This window comes from Cariama cristata, unplaced genomic scaffold (genome assembly GCF_000690535.1).
Source record: "Cariama cristata isolate BGI_N322 unplaced genomic scaffold, ASM69053v1 scaffold76, whole genome shotgun sequence".
NCBI classification, from domain to species: Eukaryota; Metazoa; Chordata; class Aves; order Cariamiformes; family Cariamidae; genus Cariama; species Cariama cristata.
In genome coordinates, this window is record NW_009623584.1 from 285 (window position 1) to 1,549 (window position 1,265).

Consider the following 1,265-nt stretch of genomic DNA (forward strand, 5'->3'; position numbering starts at 1 on the left):
ATCTCCTCCCTGCAGAGATACCCTAGAAATCTGAATGTTTGTTAGCAGCTAACTGATTTAAATTTGAAAGAACAGACACTGCGCTGTGTTAGTTAACCATGATAATGTCAAGAAGTAATATGATGCTACACTCTGAGCTCCCTTTCGTTATGTCCTCTTTGATGCTGGACCACTGTACTTCTGGTAAAGGCTCTGGATGAGTTGTCATTATTGTTCCCTAGGTGCGAGAGCTGGAGCATCAGCTGGGTCAAAACAAGACCAGAACATCACTGGGTGAGTTTGATGAGGAATTGCTGGCACTTACTGATCCAAGGAAATTGTCAGCCCAAGAGAAGAACTTGCTGAAGATTCGCAGCTTGGAAAAAGAAAAGAAAGAAACTTTGGAGGTAAAAAACCATGAGCTGACAGAGTCCTGTTTGAGTATATAGTGTGTAATAACCTACCTTACCTTCAGGGTAAGGCATGTTACACCCTAGTCAGAGACCATTTCAGAAAGCCACCTGATCTGCTGGAGGAAGTTCTGCCACACCTCACAGACTGAGCAAAAGGCTTCCACGCTTGTTGTCTGTATTGCACTCTTGCATGGCCAGGCATGCCTGTGCAGTACAAGATTTGGTCTTGCCCCTCTGCTTCATGATTCATGTGTCAGATGCAGCCACTTGCCCTGAAACATGGCTGCCTGACAACTGTGCCTGATCAGTGATGTTGGAAAGAGGGAGAGAGGCTCTGGGTTGCGATGCAGCTGGTACTGGCTTTACACTGAAGGCATATGTAGAAAGAAGCCGTGCTACAGCTGCATCCAAACTCTGTAGCATCCCTCTCACCCTTTGGCTAGATGTGCATTCTTCATGCAATGTTAAATACAGACCTCCCCCTCACACCTCATATATCTGTATGGCTCTGGGTTGCGATGCAGCTGGTACTGGCTTTACACTGAAGGCATATGTAGAAAGAAGCCGTGCTACAGCTGCATCCAAACTCTGTAGCATCCCTCTCACCCTTTGGCTAGATGTGCATTCTTCATGCAATGTTAAATACAGACCTCCCCCTCACACCTCATATATCTGTATGGCTGTGGGCTGCTACATTTGAACAGAATAAAATTGAGAATGACAGCAGACACCCTCTAAAAGGCATTCTGAAAATGAGTCTTACCATTCATCTATCACATGTAGCTGCTACAAAAATAAACAGGCGTCCAGTGTTTAGGGGTTGAGAAAGATTGGAGATCTTGAGAAAGATGAGGAGTGGCTGGGAGAGGCTGG

At 45.7% G+C, this 1,265-nt stretch overlaps 1 protein-coding gene across 1 annotated transcript in view; it reads left to right on the top strand.

The window, feature by feature from the left end:
• Positions 1-201: 201 nt before the first annotated feature.
• The window catches only part of CCDC13 (coiled-coil domain containing 13), a gene marked incomplete at its 5' end in the record, with an annotated part of 16,458 nt that continues 15,394 nt past the window's right edge, over positions 202-1,265 (top strand). The window contains 1 exon segment of the mRNA XM_009702776.1: positions 202-386. Coding sequence (XP_009701078.1) covers positions 202-386 — 185 coding nt within the window.